At 40.3% G+C, this 19,234-nt stretch overlaps 1 protein-coding gene across 1 annotated transcript in view; it reads right to left on the bottom strand.

Moving 5' to 3' along the window:
* Nucleotides 1-666: 666 nt before the first annotated feature.
* LOC137641280 (pneumococcal serine-rich repeat protein-like) overlaps nt 667-19,234 on the bottom strand; it is an 80,913-nt gene continuing 62,345 nt past the window's right edge. Inside the window, exons 22-25 of the mRNA XM_068373709.1 lie at nt 13,950-13,982; nt 13,656-13,694; nt 2,355-6,806; nt 667-1,343 (exon numbers count right to left, since the gene is read on the bottom strand). Of these exons, the coding sequence (XP_068229810.1) occupies nt 667-1,343; nt 2,355-6,806; nt 13,656-13,694; nt 13,950-13,982 (5,201 nt within the window). The remainder of the gene's footprint in view (nt 1,344-2,354; nt 6,807-13,655; nt 13,695-13,949; nt 13,983-19,234) is intronic.

The following is a 19,234-nucleotide window of genomic DNA, read 5'->3' on the forward strand; positions in this document are numbered from 1 at the left end:
ACCATTCTTTGTCCTTGAATTTGTCCTTCCAGTATCATTAAAGGATGATTCTGGACTTGAGAGGTTACATTTTTTTGTTAATGAAATTGAATTTGTAACTGATTCAGCTGTAGTTGTTCCACCTACTACTGTCGTTGTCTCTTCTTCTTGTGAGATATTGTTTGGAGTCTGCTGTTGTGTAGTCTCTGTTGCAGGTGTGCTGGTGGCTTAAGGTCCTATTGCCTATATAGGGAGTGTTGTCTTTGTGCTAGTCACAGAAGGCCCTGGTGCTTTAGTGGTTTCTAGTGCCGATGTGCTTGAAGAAACTGCTAATGGGGCTGCCTTTGCCACTTGTGAGCTAGGTATAATTGAGAGACATAACTGGGGTTATTTTAAGCAAGAAAAGACCTTTAATGCTCAAAGTTAAGATTCATAAGACAGTTATCAGTCCAGTGCTATTATGTGGGGCAGAGACATGGGCACTAGAGTAAAGAGGAGGGACTTTTGAAGAGAACCGAAATGAGGATGGTGAGAGTGTGATTGCTGGAATATCATTACTGGAAAAAAGGTAGACTCGAGATATAAGAATGGATAGATTGGGTAAGGTGGGACTACGGGAAGTAGATGCAAGGAACAGAAATCGAAGGAAAAAGTTGACTCTAGCGGCAGACTCTGCCATACAGAAGTTTAACCAATGAAGATGAAGGGTAAGGGACCATTAGTAGGAGCTACTGTTGTGGCTTGAGGGACTATTGGTGTGGTGGTCCGAGTTGTTGATGTGCTCGTTTTAGGAATCACTGTAGGAGCTGCTGTTGCGGGTTTTAGGCCAATGATGATAATGGATATGGGAGCATTTGTAGGAGCTGCTGTTGTGGCTTGAGGGACTATTGGTGTGGTGGTCAGAGTTGTTGGTGTGCTAGTTATAGGAATCACTGTAGGAGCTGCTGTTGTGGGTGGAGGGCCAATGATGATAATGGATATGGGAGCATTTGTAGGAGCTGCTGTTGTGGCTTTAGGACCTATTGTTGTAGTGGTCAGAGTAGTTGATGTGTTAGTTATAGGAATCACTGCGGATGTAGTTGCTTCTAGAGATGTTGTGCTTGAAGAAACCGCTGAAGTAGTTGTCGTTGCTACTTGTGAGCTAGTGGTTGGAGAATTGGATGTTGCGGTAGTTTCTGGTACTGGTGTGCTGGTGGCTTGAGGTGCTATTGCTGTGGTTGTCGATATGCTAGTAGTAGGAAGCCCTGCATTTGTAGTGGTGTCTAGTGTTGATGTGTTTGAGGAAACTGCTGATGTGGTTGTCTCTAGTACTGGTTGAACTGTGACAGAAGGTGCTGGTGCTGGTTGGACTGTGACTGGGGGTCCTTTGGAAGATAGTAGTTATAAGTTTTAACAATGAAAGTTAATTTAATTTTAGACAGTGATTGTGTTTATGAGCTAGGGAGTCTAAGGTGAGCGTGGCATATGATAATATCACTTTGATTTTTAAAAAAAGATGAGAGAGTAAAATGAATATACAGTATATGTGGATAAAAGTTTGTTGGATTAAAAACGAATTGTTAAATGAACTTAGAATAATTGAGGATGCTGATGGTATAGTGTCTATTGGCTATAACAAAGAAAAGCTACAGAGACTGGCTTTGAAGTTCGGAAGATGAGCAGAAGCTTGGAATATGAAGAAACAAATAATAGTATGTATGGTTGAAAAATGGAAGTATTCTAATTTTTTAGACAAGAGAATAACTTCACTAGTTGGTGTTAGGATTCAAGGTGATATAAAAACGAGAAAATTAGGAAAAGCATGGAAGACTCTAGTATCTCTGGAAAACGCCTAGAACAGAAGTGGATGAGTAGTTATAACAAGTAAGGTTGGTTCTCCAGTCGAGACATCTGATCATGCCTTGATTTCATTAGTAGTGAAGACTGAGCAGTCTGTCCCTGATGTATCATACTCATGTAAAATGTATATGAAATCTCAAGCAGACTGGAATGGGATTTTGCATGATCTTATGTGCTTGAATTGGTCACAATTATATAGTAGTGTTGATCCTGTTGTCCCTTGAATGAGAAAAGACCTTTAATGCTTAAAGTGAAGATTCAGAATACAGTTATCAGTCAAGTGCTATTATGTGGGGCAGAGACATGGGCACTTAGAGTAAAGAGGAGGGACTTTTGAAGAGAACCGAAATGAGGATGGTGAGAGAGTGATTGCTGGAATATCATTACTGGAAAAAGAAAGACTCGAGATATAAGAATGGATAGATTGGGTAAGGAGGGATATGGGTAAGGTGGGACTAGGGGAAGTAGATGCAAGGGATAGAAATAGAAGGAAAAATTGATTCTAGCGGCAGACTTTGCTATACAGAAAGTTTAACCAATGATGACGAAGGGGTTGGGAGCTTTTGTAGGAGCTGCTGTTGGGGCTTCAGGGACTCTTGGTGTGGTGGTCAGAGTTGTCGATGGGCTTGTTATAGGAATAACTGTAGGCGCTGCTGTTGCGGGTGGAGGGCCAATGATGACAATGGGTATGGGAGCATTTGTAGGAGCTGCTGTTGTGGTTTGAGGGACTCTTGGTGTGGTGGTCAGAGTTGTCGATGAGCTAGTTAAAGGAATCACTGCTGATGTAGTGGCTTCTAGAGATGATGTGCTTGAAGAAACCGCTGATGTGGTTGTCGTCGCTACTTGTGAGCTAGTGGTTGGAGAATCTGATGTTGTGGTAGTTTCTGGTACTGGTGTGCTGGTGGCTTGAGGTCCTATTGTCGTAGTTGTCTGTGTTGTCGATATGCTAGTAGTAGGAAGCCCTGTTGTTGTAGTCGTGTCTAGTGTTGATGTGCTTGAAGAAACTGCTGCAGTAGTTGTTGTTGCTGCTTTTGAGCTAGTGGTTGGAGAACCTGATGTTGTGGTAGTTTCTGGTACTGGTGTGCTGGTGGTTTGTGATCCTATTGGCGTGGTTGTCTGAGTTGTCGATATACTAGTAGTAGGAAGCCCTGTTGTTGTAGTCGTGTCTAGGGTTGATGTACTGGAAGAAACCTCTGAAGTAGTTGTCGTTGCTACTTGTGAGGTAGTGGTTGGAGAATCTGATGTTGTGGTAGTTTCTGGTACTGGTGTGCTGGTGGCAATAGGTCCTATTGTCGTAGTTGTCTGTGTTGTCGATATGCTAGTAGTAGGAAGCCCTGTTGTTGTAGTCGTGTCTAGTGTTGATGTGCTTGAAGAAACTGCTGCAGTAGTTGTTGTTGCTGCTTGTGAGCTAGTGGTTGGAGAACCTGATGTTGTGGTAGTTTCTGGTACTGGTGTGCTGGTGGCAATAGGTCCTATTGTCGTAGTTGTCTGTGTTGTCGATATGCTAGTAGTAGGAAGCCCTGTTGTTGTAGTCGTGTCTAGTGTTGATGTGCTTGAAGAAACTACTGCAGTAGTTGTTGTTGCTGCTTGTGAGCTAGTGGTTGGAGAACCTGATGTTGTGGTAGTTTCTGGTACTGGTGTGCTGGTGGCTTTAGGTCCTATTGTCGTAGTTGTCTGCGTTGTCGATATGCTAGTAGTAGGAAACCCTGTTGTTGTAGTCGTGTCTAGTGTTGATGTGCTTGAAGAAACTGCTGCAGTAGTTGTTGTTGCTGCTTGTGAGCTAGTGGTTGGAGAACCTGATGTTGTGGTAGTTTCTGGTACTGGTGTGCTGGTGGCTTTAGGTCCTATTGTCGTAGTTGTCTGCGTTGTCGATATGCTAGTAGTAGGAAACCCTGTTGTTGTAGTCGTGTCTAGTGTTGATGTGCTTGAAGAAAATGCTGCAGTAGTTGTTGTTGCTGCTTTTGAGCTAGTGTTTGGAGAATCTGATGTTGTGGTAGTTTCTGGTACTGGTGTGCTGGTGGTTTGTGATCCTATTGGCGTGGTTGTCTGAGTTGTCGATATAATAGTAGTAGGAAGCCCTGTTGTTGTAGTCGTGTCTAGGGTTGATGTGCTTGATGAAACTGCTGCAGTAGTTGTTGTTGCTGCTTGTGAGCTAGTGGTTGGAGAATCTGATGTTGTGGTAGTTTCTGGTACTGATGTGCTGGTGGTTTGTGATCCTATTGGTGTGGTTGTCTGAGTTGTCGATATACTAGTAGTAGGAAGCCCTGTTGTTGTAGTCGTGTCTAGGGTTGATGTGCTGGAAGAAACCTCTGAAGTAGTTGTTGTTGCTGCTTGTGAGCTTGTGGTTGGAGAATCTGATGTTGTGGTAGTTTCTGGTACTGGTGTGCTGGTGGTTTGTGATCCTATTGGCGTGGTTGTCTGAGTTGTCGATATACTAGTAGTAGGAAGCCCTGTTGTTGTAGTCGTGTCTAGGGTTGATGTGCTGGAAGAAACCTCTGAAGTAGTTGTCGTTGCTACTTGTGAGGTAGTGGTTGGAGAATCTGATGTTGTGGTAGTTTCTGGTACTGGTGTGCTGGTGGCAATAGGTCCTATTGTCGTAGTTGTCTGTGTTGTCGATATGCTAGTAGTAGGAAGCCCTGTTGTTGTAGTCGTGTCTAGTGTTGATGTGCTTGAAGAAACTGCTGCAGTAGTTGTTGTTGCTGCTTGTGAGCTAGTGGTTGGAGAACCTGATGTTGTGGTAGTTTCTGGTACTGGTGTGCTGGTGGCTTTAGGTCCTATTGTCGTAGTTGTCTGCGTTGTCGATATGCTAGTAGTAGGAAACCCTGTTGTTGTAGTCGTGTCTAGTGTTGATGTGCTTGAAGAAAATGCTGCAGTAGTTGTTGTTGCTGCTTTTGAGCTAGTGGTTGGAGAATCTGATGTTGTGGTAGTTTCTGGTACTGGTGTGCTGGTGGTTTGTGATCCTATTGGCGTGGTTGTCTGAGTTGTCGATATACTAGTAGTAGGAAGCCCTGTTGTTGTAGTCGTGTCTAGGGTTGATGTGCTTGATGAAACTGCTGCAGTAGTTGTTGTTGCTGCTTGTGAGCTAGTGGTTGGAGAATCTGATATTGTGGTAGTTTCTGGTACTGGTGTGCTGGTGGTTTGTGATCCTATTGGCGTGGTTGTCTGAGTTGTCGATATACTAGTAGTAGGAAGCCCTGTTGTTGTAGTCGTGTCTAGGGTTGATGTGCTTGATGAAACTGCTGCAGTAGTTGTTGTTGCTGCTTGTGAGCTAGTGGTTGGAGAATCTGATGTTGTGGTAGTTTCTGGTACTGGTGTGCTGGTGGTTTGTGATCCTATTGGCGTGGTTGTCTGAGTTGTCGATATACTAGTAGTAGGAAGCCCTGTTGTTGTAGTCGTGTCTAGGGTTGATGTGCTTGATGAAACTGCTGCAGTAGTTGTTGTTGCTGCTTGTGAGCTAGTGGTTGGAGAATCTGATGTTGTGGTAGTTTCTGGTACTGGTGTGCTGGTGGTTTGTGATCCTATTGGCGTGGTTGTCTGAGTTGTCGATATACTAGTAGTAGGAAGCCCTGTTGTTGTAGTCGTGTCTAGGGTTGATGTGCTTGATGAAACTGCTGCAGTAGTTGTTGTTGCTGCTTGTGAGCTAGTGGTTGGAGAATCTGATGTTGTGGTAGTTTCTGGTACTGGTGTGCTGGTGGTTTGTGATCCTATTGGCGTGGTTGTCTGAGTTGTCGATATACTAGTAGTAGGAAGCCCTGTTGTTGTAGTCGTGTCTAGGGTTGATGTGCTTGATGAAACTGCTGAAGTAGTTGTCGTTGCTACTTGTGAGGTAGTGGTTGGAGAATCTGATGATGTGGTAGTTTCTGGTACTGGTGTGCTGGTGGCTTTAGGTCCTATTGTCATAGTTGTCTGTGTTGTCGATATGCTAGTAGTAGGAAGCCCTGTTGTTGTAGTCGTGTCTAGTGTTGATGTGCTTGAAGAAACTGCTGCAGTAGTTGTTGTTCCTGCTTGTGAGCTAGTGGTTGGAGAACCTGATGTTGTGGTAGTTTCTGGTACTGGTGTGCTGGTGGCAATAGGTCCTATTGGCGTGGTTGTCATCGTTGTCGATATGCTAGTAGTAGGAAACCCTGTTGTTGTAGTCGTGTCTAGTGTTGATGTGCTTGAAGAAACTGCTGCAGTAGTTGTTGTTGCTGCTTGTGAGCTAGTGGTTGGAGAATCTGATGTTGTGGTAGTTTCTGGTACTGGTGTGCTGGTGGTTTGTGATCCTATTGGCGTGGTTGTCTGAGTTGTCGATATACTAGTAGTAGGAAGCCCTGTTGTTGTAGTCGTGTCTAGGGTTGATGTGCTTGATGAAACTGCTGCAGTAGTTGTTGTTGCTGCTTGTGAGCTAGTGGTTGGAGAATCTGATGTTGTGGTAGTTTCTGGTACTGGTGTGCTGGTGGTTTGTGATCCTATTGGCGTGGTTGTCTGAGTTGTCGATATACTAGTAGTAGGAAGCCCTGTTGTTGTAGTCGTGTCTAGGGTTGATGTGCTGGAAGAAACCTCTGAAGTAGTTGTTGTTGCTACTTGTGAGGTAGTGGTTGGAGAATCTGATGTTGTGGTAGTTTCTGGTACTGGTGTGCTGGTGGCTTGAGGTCCTATTGGCGTGGTTGTTTGTGTTGTCGATATGCTAGTAGTAGGAAGCCCTGCTGTTGTAGTCGTGTCTAGTGTTGATGTGCTTGAAGAAAACACTGAAGTAGTTGTTGTTGCTGCTTGTGAGCTAGTGGTTGAAGAATCTGATGTTTTGGTAGTTTCTGGCACTGGTGTGCTGGTGGCTTGAGGTGCTATTGGCGTGGTTGTCTGCGTTGACGATATGCTAGTAGTAGGAAGCCCTCTTGTTGTAGTCAAGTCTAGTGTTGATGTGCTTGAGGAAACTGCTGATGTGGTTGTCTCTAGTGCTGGTTGGACTGTGACTGAAGATGCTGGTGCTGGTTGGACTGTGACTGGGGGTCCTTTGAAAGATAGTAGTTATAAGTTTTAACAATGAAAGTTAATTTGTTGTTAGACAGTGATTGTGTTTATGAGCTAGGGAGTCTAAGGTGAGCGTGGCATATGACAATATCACTTTGGATTAAGGACAAAATGATGAGATATTGAAATAAATAAACAGTATATGTGGAAGGCATTCCTTTTGGCTGATGTTTTTGACAGTAAACAGAGTAATGAAAAACTTGAACTTCCTCACTCCTGTTTTCCTGAGGCTAAACTAACTAGTTTAGCTTTTCGATCTCGTGAGATTAAAGCTCTGTTGGTGGACCTTGATGCTTATGGAGGTGTAGACCCAAATAGTATTTTTGCTTTGTTTTTTATAAAGACAGCAGATTTTTTAGCTCCAAAGTTATCTGTTATTTTGCGCAAGTTAGCAAGAAGAGGAGCTTTTAGCACTTGTTGGAGAATTGGTAATGTTACTCCTCTATGTAAATGTGTTTGTGGTAGCTCAAGTCCCACTGATTACCGCCCAATTTCCATAACTCCCATATTATCTAAAGTTTTTGAACGTCTTCTGGCAAAACGTCTTAATAGGTTTGCTGAAGATAATCATCTACTCCCCAGTTTGCAATTTGGTTTTCGTAAAGGCCTTGGAGCATGTGATGCCCTTCTTACAATCTCCAATACTGTACTGAAATCCCTTGATTGTGGTCAGGAAGTTCGTATGATTGGCCTTGATTTTAGTGCTGCCTTTGACTGTGTTAATCATGAGGCCCTTGTTTTCAAACTCAAACAGTTGGGAGTGGGTAGGTCGTTTCTTAGCATTATATTGATTTTTTAAGTAATAGATCTCAAAGAGTTGTTGTTGATGGGCACCATATTGATTATAGGAATGTGATATCCGGTGTTCCACAGGGTACTGTTCTTGGCCCATTAGTTTTCATACTATATACACATGACATGTGGTTTGGCCTAGAAAACACGCTTGTTGCATATGCAGATGATGCTACTCTCTTTGCATCAATTCCATCCCCTGAATGTAGATCTGGGGTTGGTGAATCCCTTAATAGAGATTTAGCTAGAATTAGTGCATGGTCAAGGAAAGTGGCTCCTCAACATCCGGATCTCAGTATTGATAATGTTTCTTTAAATTTGTATGATTCTTTCAAAATTTTAGGTGTGATTCTCGACAGCAAATTTACTTTTGAGAAACATATAAGGTCTGTGTCTTCTTCAATTGCACAAAAAATAGGCTTATTGAGAAAGTCTTTCAAGATTTTCGGTGATCAATCTATTCTGAAGAAGTGTTTTAATTCTTTCATTCTACCTTATTTTGAGTATTGTTCTCCTGTCTGGTGTTCAGCTGCTGATTCTCATCGTAATTTGTTGGACAGAAACTTACGTTCTATTAAATTTCTTATTCCTGATCTAGATATTAATCTCTGGCACCGTCGTTCAATTAGTTCATTATGCATGTTGCACAAGATTTTTCATAACTCTGACCATCCTTTACATTCAGATCTCCCCGGACAATTCTATCCTGTTCGTAATACTCGGCAGGCAGTTAATTCTAATAGCCAGGCCTCCATCATGAGGCTCAATACTACGCAGTACTCTAGAAGTTTTATTCCAGCTGTTACCAAGTTGTGGAATGATCTTCCTAATCGGGTAGTTGAATCAGTAGAACTTCAAAAGTTCAAAGTTGGAGCAAATGCTTTTTTGTTGACCAGGCGGACATGAGTCTTTTTATAGTTTATTTATGACATATTTGTTTTTTATGTTTATAGTTCATATGTGACATGTCTGTTTTGACGTTGTTACTTTTTTTAGAACGATTTATTGTTAATTTGTTCTCTTCATTTATTTATTTCCTTATTTCCTTTCCTCACTGGGCTATTTTTCCCTATTGGAGCCCCTGGGCTTATAGCATCTTGCTTTTCCAACTAGGGTTGTAGCTTGGATAGTAATAATAATAGTAATAATAATAGTAATAATAATAATAATAAAAGTTTGTTGGATTAAAAGCGAATTGTAAAATGAACTTGGAATAATTGAGGATGCTGATGGTATAGTGTCTATTGGCTATAACAAAAATAAAATAATAATAGCATGTATGTTTGAAAAATGGAAGTATTCTAAATTTTAGACAAAAGAATAACTTCACTGGTTGATATTAGGATTTGAGGTGATATAAAAACGAGAAAATTAGGAAAAGCATGGAAGACTCTAGTATCTCTGGAAAACGCCTAGAACAGAAGCGGATGAGTAGTTATAACACTTAAGGTTGGTTCTCCAGTCGGGACATCTGATCATGCCTTGATTTCATTAGTAGTGAAGACTGAGCAGCCTGTCCCTGATGTATCATACTCTTGTAAAATTTATATGAAATCTCAAGCAGACTGGAATGGGATTTTGCATGATCGTTTGTGCTTGAATTAGTCACACTTATATAGTAGTGTTGATCCTGTTGTCCCTTTGAATGAGAATCTAGTTAACATAATTGATAGGCTTATCCCTTCTCGTGTGCTAGGGTACCGAGTGAAGGAAAAACCGTGTTTCAATGATAATTGTACACGTGCTTATTTGGAGAAGCAGGAGGCCTATCATCTTTGGAAGGGTAACAGATCAGATTTGACCTGGTATAACTATACTCAGCTTGGAGCTTTTGCTCAGAGAGTTTATGCTTCAACTGAAAAGGAATACAATTTAACCATAAAAGAAACCCTTTCTGGTACAACTCAGGACCATAAAGGGTGGTTTAATCTTTGGTGTAGATGCAACAGTTTCTCCTTTACTTAAACCAGATGGCTGTTTCACTCACTGTCCAAAGGAAAAGGCAACCCTTTTGGCTGATGTTTTTTACAGTAAACAGAGTAATGAAAAACTTGAACTTCCTCATTCCGGTTTTCCTGAGGCTAAACTAACTAGTTTAGCTTTTCGTTCTCGTGAAATTAAAGCTCTGTTGATGGACCTTGATGCTTATGGAGGTGTAGACCCAAATGGTATTTTTCCTTTGATTTTTTACAAAGATTGCAGATTTCTTAGCTCCAAAGTTATCTGTTATTTTGCGGAAGTTAGCAAGAAGAGGAGCTTTTAGCACTTGTTGGAGAATTGGTAATGTTACTCCTCTATGTAAATGTGTTTGTAGTAGCTCAAGTCCCACTGATTACCGCCCAATTTCCATAACTTCGATATTATTAAAGTTTTTGAACGTCTTCTGGCAAAATGTCTTAATAGGTTTGCTGAAGGTAATTATCTATTCCCTTCTTTGCAATTTGGTTTTCGTAAAGGCCTTGGAGCATGTGATGTCCTTCTTACAATCTCCAATGCTGTACAGAAATCCCTTGATTGTGGTCAGGAAGTTCGTATGATTGGCCTTGATTTTAGTGCTGCCTTTGACTGTGTTAATCATGAGGCCCTTGTTTTCAAACTCAAACAGTTGGGAGTGGGTAGGTCGTTTCTTAACATTATTATTAATTTTTTAAGTAATAAATCTCAAAGATTTGTTGTTGATGGGCACCATAGTGATTATAGGAATGTGATATCTGGTGTTATACAGGGCAGTGTTCTTGGTCCATTACTTTTCATACTATATACACATGACATGTGGTTTGGCCTTGAAAACAAGCTTGTTGCATATGCAGATGATGCTACTCTCTTTGCATCAATTCCATCACCTGAATGTGGATCTGAGGTTGCTGAATTGCTTAATAGAGATCTAGCTAAAATTAGTGCATGGTGCAAATTACGGGGTATGAAGTTGAATCCTAACAAAACTAAAACTATGATTGTAAGTAGGTCAAGGACAGTGGCTCCTCAACATCTGGATCTCAGTATTGATAATGTTTCTTTAACTTTGTATGACTCTTAAAATTTTAGGTGTGATTATCGACATGGAAATTTACATTTGAGAAACACATTAGGTCTGTGTCTTCTTCAATTGCACAAAAAATTGGCTTATTGACAAAGTTTTTCAAGATTTTCGGTGATCAATCTATTCTGAAGAAGTGTTTTAATTCTTTCATTCTACCTTGTTTTGAGTAGTGTTCTCCTGTCTGATCTTTAACTGCTGATTCTCATCGTAATTTGTTGAACAGAAACTTACGGTGTATTAGATTTCTTATTACTGATCTAGATATTGATCTTTGGCACCGTTGTTCAATTAGTTCATTATGCATGTTGCATAAGATTTTTCATAATTCTGACCATCCTTTACATTCAGATCTTCCTGGACAATTCCATCCTGTTCGTAATACTAGGCAGGCAGTTAATTCTAATAGCCAGTCCTTCTCCATCACGAGGCTCAGTACTACACAGTATTCTAGAAGTTTTATTCCAGGTTTGACCAAGTTGTGGAATGATCTTCCTAATCGGGTAGTTGAATTAGTAGAACTTCAAAAGTACAAAGTTTCCACAAATATATTTATGTTGAACAGGCTTACATAAGTCTTTTTATAGTTTATATATGACATATCTGTTTTGACGGTGTTACTGTTTGTAGAATGATTTATTGTTGATTTGTTCTGATCATTTATTTATTTCCTTATTTCCTTTCCTCACTGAGCTATTTTTCCCTGTTAGAGCCCTAGGGCTTATACTATCTTGCTTTTCCAACTAGGGTTGTAGCTTGGCTAGTAATAATAATAATAATAATAATAATAATAATAATAATAACAATAATAATAATGATGATGATGATATCCAGGTCATCACCGTTTGAGATTTATGATCCAGGGGGTTATGAAGCGTGAATATTAGATGTGAACTATAAAATAAGCTTGATTAATTAGAGCCTTTTTGTTAATTGGGTGTGAATCAGCACTAAAATCAGTTTATTCAAGCAGGGATGTCGGATATTATATTCATCGTAATGGGTTACTGCTGATGTAAATACTCGAACTCAAAAGTGTTTCACAAATATGTAATTCTTCAGTATGCTCTTAAAAGCACTGATGTCAAAATGCGTTTATTATTAAGTATTCATTAGTATCTATCCCGGACACTCATCCCGATCCCAAGCCAACGTAATTGGTCAGGAAAGAAGTCAGACTGGAAATAAATAGTTGCCAAAACTATTTATAGATTTGAATTCTTAGAAGATGGGTGTAAAACAGCTACTAGGAAACTGGGAATCCACATAGAAATAAAAAAAGATAAACGAAGACGAAGAAGATTCTGTGGTTTATCCAGCATTTGTCTGTATCTTTTTCATTATTATAATTCTATGTTCATTTAGGATTCTGTGTGTGTCAAATTGATCATAAACTCCATTGGAATATAAAGGTTGAAATCTAGAATATATAAGTGACATAGCTGCATTGGCTAATGTACAAAGGAATGGAAAAGTAGTGCATCGTTGGATTTACTGAGGCACTTTCGTATGTGAATAAAAAATAGTTTTGGAAAATTTAACTCATGAAAACTTTGCCTTATTGAAAAACTTACGCATCACGAAACTTCAAAGTACGAATTCCAAATAAACTTGAATGAAATGAAACCGAGAGAAAATTATTTATCTGAGGTCTGAATGTGCAAAGCATACCTCATCATCATCATCTCCTCCTACGCATATTGACGCAAAGGGCCTCGGTTACATTTCGCCAGTCGTCTCTATCTTGAACTCTTAATTCAATACTTCTCCATTCATCATCTCCTACTTCGCGCTTCATAGTCCTCAGCCATGTAGGCCTGGGTCTTCCAACCCTTCTAGTGCTTTCTGGATCCCAACTGAACGTTTGGTGAACTCTCTCTCTCTCTCTCTCTCTCTCTCTCTCTCTCTCTCTCTCTCTCTCTCTCTCTCTCTCTCTCTCTCTCTCTCTTGGGGAGTGCAAAGAGCATGCTCAGACCATCTCCATCTATCCTTCATCATGATCTTATCCACATATGGCACTCGAGTAATCTCTCTTATAGTTTCATTTCTAATCCTGTCCTGCCATTCAACTCCCAATATCCTTCTGAGGGCTTTATTCTCAAATCTATTAGATTTATTGGAGATTGTTTCATTGTCATACCATGACTCATGTCCATAGAGTAACACCGATCTCACTAAACTGATATATAGTCTGATTTTATATGTAATTTCAGGCGATTTGATTTCCAAATTTTACTTAACCTAGCCATACCTAAGCATACCTAAGAGGAGATAACCCTACGGATGGCTAATCCAGGAAAATTACTTAAAGAAAAGAAACCAGTAATTTTGAGCTGGTAAATTTAATTATATTTTATATAGCACATTAAATTTCAATTCAGGCAATATCATCTATGTCTATTTAAATATGTCAAATTTTATAGGCCTATCAAGGAATTTTCAGGGACTATTATTGGTGAGAGTCCTGCGTGTTTCTTTTATCTAGTTCTGCCCTTTTTCCAAATCCAGCTTATATAAACCTGATTTTTTTTTTTTTTTTTTTTTTTTTTTTTTTGCTGCTGCTGTTTCGAAAAGAAGGATGAGCACGAGGAACGAAGGTAACAGAAATGTACGCATTGTGTTTAGGTCAGGGAGTGTTGCTTGAGTGTGAATTATTATTATTATTATTATTATTATTATTATTATTATTATTATTATTATTATTATTATTATTACTTGCTAATCTACAACTCTACTTGGAAAACCAGGATGCTATAAGCCCAGGGGCTCCAACAGGGAAAATATCCCAGTGAGAAAAGGAAATAAGGAAACAAACAGAATAGTGTTCCTGAGTGTGCCCTCAAGTAAGAACAGGAACAGAAGCCGGAATGGAATTCCGAATCTGGCAATGTGGAAAATATAATGATTGATGAAAGTAATGAAAGTATTGGAAAGTTACTTATGCAAACATGTACAACTATACTCTATATCATTCACGGAAGTGTAGCAAATACCAACCTACTGGAGGCATTTTGGGGCCGAAGTTCCTCAATTGTTTCACCTGAAATTGAAAAGAAACAGTAAATATATTATAATTTTTATCCGTCTATAACTTGATTGTTCATTGCCCGATGAAACATTATAATTCTCTCAACCTTATGATGATTACTTTTTTTTTTTTTTTTTTTTTTTTTTTTTTTTTTTTTTTTTTTTTTTTTTTTTTTCTATTCAACTTTAACGCTTGATTTGTATATTTATTGATTTCTTCACTTATTTATGTATTTATTTATTAGAGAATGTAAACCTACGCACTTACCTTGAGGATAAGTCTGGTCTCGACTGTGTACACCTGAAAAGAGAAAAACCTAAATTTATATACTTGAAAGACAACAACCTCTCTCTCTCTCTCTCTCTCTCTCTCTCTCTCTCTCTCTCTCTCTCTCTCTCTCTCTCTCTCTCTCTCTCCTTCTTTTTCTTCGTCTTCTATCAAGACAAAAGTAAAGATACAAACGAAACCACTTTATAAAAATAATTTATATTTTTGTTCTTCATCTGCATATCTTATTGCCCAACCCCCGTTCTCGAAATGGCATCAGGCAAACCCGAGGTCATTATTATAACCAAATTAAAAGTAAAAGCTTAATGTTGACACAAAAAAAGATAGTATTTTTTTCGTTCCGCGAACTTCCAAACCTTCCATCAGGTTTCAAGGATGCAGTATACATAAAAGTGACCTTATTTATTGAGATTCTCTAAACTTTCAAGGAATAAACAACATTTTATGAATTTCATTTAGCGGGAATGCATAAAGGAACCATCTTCCATTTAATGTAGCATTAATATAATCTGTGTGGCGTCAACGTCACAAAACCTTCTGGTGCTCATTCCTCCACGAGTCAATAATTGACCCTTTTCTACAGACAACATCAGACTCGGGTATGGGTATAGGCAAATACATTTTTACCTGTAACATCAGACTCAGGTATGACTGAATGCAAATACGTTTTTGCTAGCAACATCAGACTCGGGTATGGCTAGAGGCAAATATGTTTTTACTAGCAACATCAGACTAGTATGGATGAATGCAAGTAAATTTTTACTGGCAACATCGGACTCGGGTATGGCTGGAGGCAAAATGGTTTTTTCTAGCAACATTAGACTCGGGTGTGGCTGCAGGCAAATAGGTTTTTTCTAGCAACAATTGACTCGGGGGATAGCTGAAGGCAATTAGGCTTTTATGTGTATCATCAGACTAGGGTGTGACTGGATGCAAATACGGTTTTCTAGCAAAATCAGACTCGGGTATGGCTAGAGGCAAATTCACTTTTTTAGCAACATCATAGTCGGGTATGACTGGATGCAAATACGTTTTTACAAGCAACATCAGACTCTCGTATGACTGGATGCAGATACATTACTAGCAACATCAGACTCTCGCAAAACTGGATGCAAATACGATTTTACTAACAACACCAGAATCTCGTATGACTGAATGCAAATACGTTTTTACTAGTAACATCTGACTCGCGTATGACTGGATGCAAATACATATTTACTAGCAACAGCAAACTTGTATGACTGAAGCATATACGTTTTTACCTGCAACATCAGACTCTCGTATGACTGGTTGCAAATACATTTTTACAGGCAACATCAGAATTTGGGTATGGCAGGTTGCAAATACGTTTTTACTAGCAACATCAGACTCGGGTATGGCAGGATGCAAATATGATTTTACTAGCAACATCAGACTGGGGTTTGACTGGATGCAAATACGTTTTTACCTGCAACATCAGACTCGGATATGACTGCATGCAAATACGTTTTTACTAGCAACATCAGACTCTTGTATGGCTGGTTGCAAATATGTTTTTACAAGCAACATCAGACTGGGGTTTGACTGGATGCAATTACGTTTTACCGGCAACACCAGACTCTGGTATGACTGGATGCAAATACATTTTTACCGGCAACATCAGACTGGTTTGACTGGATGTAAATACATTTTACTGGCAACATCAGACTCTCGTATGACTGGATGAAAATACGTTTTACCGGCAACACCAGACTCAGGTATGACTGGATGTAAATATATTTTAACCAGCAACATCAGACTCCGGTATAACTGAATGCAAATACAATTTTATCGGCAACATTAGACTCTGGTATGACTGAATGTAAATACATTTTTACCGGCAACATCAGACTGGTATGACTGGATGCAAATACTTTTTTTCCGGCAACATCAGACTGTGGTATGACTGGATGCAAATACGTTTTACCGGCAACATCCATCCATATACCAAAGGCACTTCCCCCAATTTTTATGGGGTAGCCGACATCAACAAGAACAAAACAAAAAAGGGGACCTCTACTCTCTATGTTCCTCCAGCCTAACCAGGGACTCAGCCGAGTTCAGCTGGTACTGCTAGGGTGCCACAGCCCAACCTCCCACATTTCCACCACAGATGAAGCTTCATACTGCTGAGTCCCCTACTGCTGCTACCTCCGCGGTCATCTAAGGCACCGGAGGAAGCAGCAGGGCCTACCGGAACTGCATCACAATCGCTCGCCATTCATTCCTATTTCTAGCACGCTCTCTTGCCTCTCTCACATCTATCCTCCTATCACCCAGAGCTTTCTTCACACCATCCATCCACCCAAACCTTGGCCTTCCTCTTGTACTTCTCCCATCAACTCTTGCATTCATCACCTTCTTTAGCAGACAGCCATTCTCCATTCTCTCAACATGGCCAAACCACCTCAACACATTCATATCCACTCTAGCCGCTAACTCCTTTCTTACACCCGTTCTCACCCTCACCACCTCGTTCCTGACCCTATCTACTCGAGATACACCAGCCATACTCCTCAGACACTTCATCTCAAACACATTCAATTTCTGTCATTCCCCACAACTCCGATCCATACATCACAGTTGGTACAATCACTTTCTCATATAGAACTCTCTTTACATTCATGCCCAACCCTCTATTTTTTACTACTCCCTTAACTGCCCCCAACACTTTGCAACCTTCATTCACTCTCTGACGTACATCTGCTTCCACTCCACCATTTGCTGCAACAACAGACCCCAAGTACTTAAACTGATCCACCTCCTCAAGTAACTCTCCATTCAACATGACATTCAACCTTGCACCACCTTCCCTTCTCGTACATCTCATAACATTACTCTTACCCACATTAACTCTCAACTTCCTTCTCTCACACACCCTTCCAAATTCTGTCACTAGTCGGTCAAGCTTCTCTTCTGTGTCTGCTACCAGTACAGTATCATCCGCAAACAACAACTGATTTACCTCCCATTCATGATCATTCTCGTCTACCAGTTTTAATCCTCGTCCAAGCACTCGAGCATTCACCTCTCTCACCACTCCATCAACATACAAGTTAAACAACCACGGCGACATCACACATCCCTGTCTCAGCCCCACTCTCACTGGAAACCAATCGCTCACTTCATTTCCTATTCTAACACATGGTTTACTACCTTTGTAGAAACTTTTTACTGCTTGCAACAACCTTCCACCAACTCCATATAACCTCATCACATTCCACATTGCTTCCCTATCAACTCTATCATATGCTTTCTCCAGATCCATAAACGCAACATACACCTCCTTACCTTTTGCTAAATATTTCTCGCATATCTGCCTAACTGTAAAAATCTGATTCATTCAACCCCTACCTCTTCTAAAACCCCCCTGTACTTCCCAGATTGCATTCTCTGTTTTATCCTTAATCCTATTAATCAGTACTCCACCATACACTTTTCCAACTACACTCAACAAACTAATACCTCTTGAATTACAACACTCATGCACATCTCCCTTACCCTTATATAGTGGTACAATACATGCACAGACCCAATCTACTGGTACCATTGACAACACAAAACACACATTAAACAATCTCACCAACCATTCAATTACAGTCACACCCCCTTCCTTCAACATCTCAGCTTTCACACCATCCATACCAGATGCTTTTTCTACTCTCGTTTCATCTAGTGCTCTCCTCACTTCCTCTATTGTAATCTCTCTCTCATTCTCATCTCCCATCACTGGCACCTCAACACCTAGAACAGCAATTATCTCTGCCTCCCTATCATCCTCAACATTCAGCAAACTTTCAAAATATTCCGCCCACCTTTTCCTTGCCTCCTCTCCTTTTAACAACCTTCCATTTCCATCTTTCACTGTCTCTTCCATTCTTGTGCCGGCCTTTCTTACTCTCTTCACTTCTTTCCAAAACTTCTTCTTATTCTCTTCATATGACTGACCCAGTCCCTGACCCCACCTCAGGTCAGCTGCCCTCTTTGCCTCACGTACCTTGCGCTTTACTTCCACCTTTTTCTCTCTATATTTTTCATACTTCTCTATACTATTACTCTGCAGCCATTCTTCAAAAGCCCTCTTTTTCTCTTCCACTTTTACCTTCACTCCTTCATTCCACCATTCACTGCCCTTCCTCATGCTGCCTCCAACAACCTTCTTGCCACATACATCACTTGCAATCCCAACAAAATTTTCTTTTGCTAACCTCCACTCCTCCTCTAAATTACCAGTTTCTCTTACTCTCACCTCGTCATATGCCATTTTCAACCTTTCCTGATATTTACTTTTTACCCCAGGTTTTATTAGCTCTTCAACCCTCACTAGCTCCCTTTTACATCCACCTACTCTATTCCCCCACTCTTTTGCTACTACCAATTTTCCTTCAACCAAAAAATGATCAGACATACCATTAGCCATACCCCTAAACACGTGCACGTCTTTCAATCTTCCAAACATTCTTTTAGTTATCAACACATAATCCATTAATGCCCTTTCTACTACTCTTCCATTTGCCACTCTTACCCATGTATACTTATTTTTATCTTTCTTCTTAAAAAAGCTAGCACTTATTACCATCTCTTGTTCAACACACATATCTACCAGTCTCTCACCACTCTCATTTTCACCTGGTACGCCATACTTCCCAATGACACCTTCTACCTCTCCAGCACCCACTCTAGCATTTAAGTCACCCATAACAACTACATAATTCCTTCTAACCAGTCCTTCTACACACCCAGTTAATTCATTCCAAAACTCATTCCGCTCTTCTTCACTTTTCTCACTACCTGGCCCATACGCACTGACAAACGCCCAACATTCCCTACCCAACCTAACCCTTACCCACATTAACCTAGATGATATCTCCTTCCATTCCACTACTTTACCTGTCATCCATTCACTCAGCAATAAAGCCACACCCTCTCTCGCTCTTCCCCTATCAATCCCAGACACTCTACCAGACATTTCACCAAATATTACTTCACCCTTTCCTTTCATCTTTGTCTCACACAAGGCTAATACATCCATCCTTCTACTTCTAAACATACTTCCAATCTCACATCTTTTACTCTCTATCGTACTACATCCACGCACATTCAAACACCCCAAAACTAGAGTGCGGGGAGCAGTCACTCTCCCCCCAGCTCCATCTCTTTGTTGCTGTCTCACAGGATACTTTTACAGGAGAGGGGGTTCCCAGCCCCCTCGTCCCGTCCCTTTTAGTCGCCTCTTACGACACGCA

This window comes from Palaemon carinicauda, chromosome 5 (genome assembly GCF_036898095.1).
Source record: "Palaemon carinicauda isolate YSFRI2023 chromosome 5, ASM3689809v2, whole genome shotgun sequence".
NCBI lineage: Eukaryota > Metazoa > Arthropoda > Malacostraca > Decapoda > Palaemonidae > Palaemon > Palaemon carinicauda.